The 4,390-nt window shown below is 43.5% G+C and overlaps 1 protein-coding gene across 1 annotated transcript; it reads left to right on the top strand.

The window, feature by feature from the left end:
- Positions 1-393: 393 nt before the first annotated feature.
- LOC110006238 (cytochrome c oxidase subunit 5B, mitochondrial) lies at positions 394-4,112 on the top strand. Its single transcript, XM_020661417.3, has 4 exons — positions 394-551; positions 2,379-2,449; positions 3,456-3,555; positions 3,645-4,112. The coding sequence occupies exons 1-4, from the start codon at positions 455-457 to the stop codon at positions 3,755-3,757; spliced, it is 381 nt and encodes a 126-aa protein (XP_020517073.1). The 5' UTR covers positions 394-454; the 3' UTR covers positions 3,758-4,112.
- The last annotated feature ends 278 nt before the right edge of the window (positions 4,113-4,390 follow it).

The raw sequence follows: 4,390 nt of genomic DNA, 5'->3' as shown, positions 1-4,390 counted from the left end.
GGTGGGAGCGTGCAGGTGGGAGCGTGCTGGTGGGAGCGTGCAGGTGGGAGCGTGCTGGTGGGAGCGTGCTGGTGGGAGCGTGCAGGTGGGAGCGTGCTGGTGGGAGCGTGCAGGTGGGAGCGTGCTGGTGGGAGCGTGCAGGTGGGAGCGTGCAGGTGGGAGCGTGCTGGTGGGAGCGTGCTGGTGGGAGCGTGCAGGTGGGAGCGTGCTGGTGGGAGCGTGCTGGTGGGAGCGTGCTGGTGGGTACACGAGGCCCAACGCTTTATAAACATGTAAAATAAATAATTCCAGATTTTATTATTTTATGAGAAAAATCCTCAAATATCTGAAACTGAAACAGATTTTCTGAGGTAAAAAAAAACATATAAACCAGTGACGCGCTAATAAAGCATCACACGTCATCACGTCTCACGTCATCAGCCTGCGTCCATATTTCTGTGACAGCGAAGAAGAAATGGCTGCAAGGTTACTGCTCCGCTCGGCTGTGAGAGCCGCTACAAGCTGCCGGGCCGCCCCGCTGCCGGCTCTGACCCGCGGGATGGCTGCTGGAGGTGAGGACGGAACCAACACTCACCTTTAGATTCTGACAGAGGAGAGAAAAATGATTTTAATAAACGGAGAGTTCCGGCGGAAGTCCTCAACACGTTAGCATCGTTAGCATCGTTAGCATCGTTAGCAGAGAGAGGTCAAACTTTAATTTCAAACATTTATTAAAAAGTCAGAAGTTTGTGAATAATGAACAGATGTTCTTCAGTTTGTGTTTAATGTTTAATTGTGTTTTTAACTTGAGTCTCATTTTAGTAAAGAAGCTAACTGTTAGCTCTGAGACTTTAAAGTTTAAATTATCCTATTTTATAAATAATATTTTATAAATAATAATACTTAATGAGGTTTTAGTTACTGATAAAACTAGTAACATTTAACTTTATGAAAAGTTATCTCTTAGAAAAATACATTTTTATTTAAGTGAATAAAAACATTTAAAACATTTAAAACATTTAATACATTAAAAACATTTAAAACATTTAAAACATTTAAAACATTAAAAACATTAAAAACATTTAATACATTTAAAACATTTAAAACATTTAAAACATTTAATACATTTAAAACATTTAAAACATTTAATACATTTAAAACATTTAAAACATTATAAACATTTAAAACATTTAAAACATGTTGTGACTGTTTAATGTCCTGATGTAGAACTGCATCCTGTAGTCACCTGTGCAGGTGTAAGAAAAGTTTAAGTGACGTTTCTGTCAAAAGATGAAGCAGATAAAGAATCACTGTGATGATTATATTTGTGTTTGTTTACAGTTTGCTACCAGCTTCCTGTTCACCTGTGACCTCTCATCACCTGACTATTAACCCCAATCAACGATTATCAGTTCAGTTCAGGAAATATTAATTTGCGTTTCACCGCCAGAAGTTCTCAGTGGTACCAAAATAACCGATCCGTACCGTCCTACTTCTTCCTTCTACCTTCTGTTGGGGCGCCGAGCGTACCGATTGACACGATCTTCCCGTAGTGAGCGACAAACACAAAACGATAATTGTTTAAACATATTTTGTGGATTTGGAGAGACTGATCTCAAGGTGGTGTTTTATTATTACTATTGTCAGCGTGTAGCTCCGCCCCCATGGACGACCTCGGAGATGCAGACCTTTTGTAGGAATCATGGATCTTTGTGTCGCATTCTTCTTCTTTGTTGGATTTATTGGCGGTCTCCACGATGTCACGGCGCTGTGGAAGGTACGGTTGTCTTTGGAAACGAGAGCACCGCTTGGTGGAAACGGGTTTTAATTAGATAAATAAACATAAAATCAATAATTATACCTAAATAATGAACATCGATGTAAATCAACACGTAGCGTCTGTGTTTCTGACAGGACGGCTTTTAAAGGCGCTGAATTTTCTATAAGTTTTCATTGATGATTTTAAAGAGTTATTACAGCGGCTCTGAACATCTTAATGATCAGCACAGATCATTGAAACGCCGCGGCGTGTGGTCGCCTCTGACGGGACAGATCTGAGGATCGGGTCAGATCTGAGGATCGGGTCAGATCTGAGGATCGGGACAGATCTGAGGATCGGGTGAGATCTGAGGATCGGGACAGATCTGAGGATCGGGACAGATCTGAGGATCGGGTCAGATCTGAGGATCGGGTGAGATCTGAGGATCGGGACAGATCTGAGGATCGGGACAGATCTGAGGATCGGGTCAGATCTGAGGATCGGGTGAGATCTGAGGATCGGGACAGATCTGAGGATCGGGTCAGATCTGAGGATCAGGTCACAGATAGACCTCGTTACGGATCAGAGCATCTGCAGACCTGATGCTCGAGTTAAACATGTGACCTCATTCTGTCCTCAGGGATTCCCACTGACGAGGAGCAGGCGACCGGACTGGAGAAGATCATCATGAAGGCCATGAAGGAGGGATCGGTATGAACACATGAACACATGGACACATGAACACATGAACACATGGACACATGAACACATGGACACATGAACACATGAACACATGAAGACATGGACACATGAACACATGGACACATGGACACATGAACACATGAAGACATGGACACATGAACACATGAACACATGGACACATGAACACATGGACACATGAACACATGGACACATGAACACATGAACACATGGACACATGGACACATGGACACATGAACACATGAACACATGAACACATGGACACATGAACACATGAACACATGAACACATGGACACATGGACACATGAACACATGAACACATGGACACATGAACACATGGACACATGAACACATGGACACATGAACACATGAACACATGAACACATGAACACATCTACACGTGAACACATGAACACATCTACACATGAACACATGAACACATCTACATCTCTAGTCCCTCAATTAAACAACTTTTATACACGAGGGGAGGAGTCAGCCGGCCGTCCCGGCGATGTAAACAAAGTGAAGATAGGACTCTGAAAACTCTGAAAACATCACAGACAGTGGGACTCGGGTGTTACACCCATTGTAGACAGTCATGACTCGCAGAGTTATTTTCAGAGGAGAGACTTGATTTTATTTAAGTGTGAAAAATCACAAATAAAGACTTTAATGAAAACCAGCAGGAGCAAAACATCAGGTTCATATGTTGATAATGTTTCATATTTTATGATAGAAGATATTTGACAATATTGTCATACTTGATGACTGCATTATGTTCTCTCAGACTCTGAGAGCTACTTGCATAGTGACCAACCTGCAACTCTCCAAGCTGGCTCGCAAAGATTAGTGTGTACCAGGAACGTCTGTTCGCTTTGAACGCGTTACAGCCCTACTTCACCTTATGTCAAATATAACTTGAGCAGTTTCCCACAGTTCACATTTTGAGATGATTCAGGTCGTGTCCCTAACCTGACTGACCCCCCCCCCGTTCAGGATCCCTACAGCATGATGAAGCCAAAGGAGTACGCCGGCTCCAAGGTGGACCCCCACCTCGTCCCCTCCATCACGAACAAGAGGATTGTGGGATGTGTCTGTAAGTTGATTCTGTTTGTTTTAACAAACACTGATTCATGTTTACCGTGTGCTCGTGTTGTGACTCACTTTCTCACTTCCTGTCTGCAGGCGAGGAAGACAACACGGCTGTGGTCTGGTTCTGGCTCCATGAGGGCGAGGCCCACCGCTGCCCGTCCTGTGGTTCCCACTACAAACTGGTTGCCCATGAGCTCCCCCACTAACCTGTTGTCACATGTTCCAGCTGTGTGTCTGCTCAGGGTTCACCCTCAGTGACCTCTGACCTTCACACACATGTCTCCAACTAGTTTATTTATCTCTGAGCTCTTCTGTCCACTTCCTGGTCTTAGGTGGTGAGCTCTCGTCTGATTGGTCTTACTTGACGGACCCGCTGACCTCATCAGTTTTTTGTTTTCCATGTTAGCATGAACGCAGGGATCACGTGTGGTTTGGGACACAAACAGATTCTTCAAACATTTCCACTTAACTGCAGTTTACATTCACACGAGTACTGAACCATGTTCCTCTGACTCCAGGAGACTCCTTTGATTCAAACAATAAAGTCTCAACTTCTCTCTATAGACGTCTCTTTGTTTATTCAAATGTTCACACTTCTGATTTAACCTCCAAAAGGAAACGGAGAAGAGTTATTTTATAACGTTTGAAACATTTAAATCTCTTAACGATGAACTCTTTGATCCTGTCTGTTTACTAAACCTTCTTCTATTCCAGTAGTCCGTCCTGATTGGTCCAAAATGCAGTATGAGACCCGCATGTCATTCTGCATCAGACTAGTCTCCCTGATGTCCTGTTTCCCACAATGCAAAGCGCAATAACGGCCCTTTCCAAAACGCGGT

This window comes from Labrus bergylta, chromosome 17 (assembly GCF_963930695.1).
Source record: "Labrus bergylta chromosome 17, fLabBer1.1, whole genome shotgun sequence".
NCBI lineage: Eukaryota > Metazoa > Chordata > Actinopteri > Labriformes > Labridae > Labrus > Labrus bergylta.
Note: the sequence above shows the minus strand (reverse complement) of the source record. Positions and strands in the feature narration are given on the sequence as shown.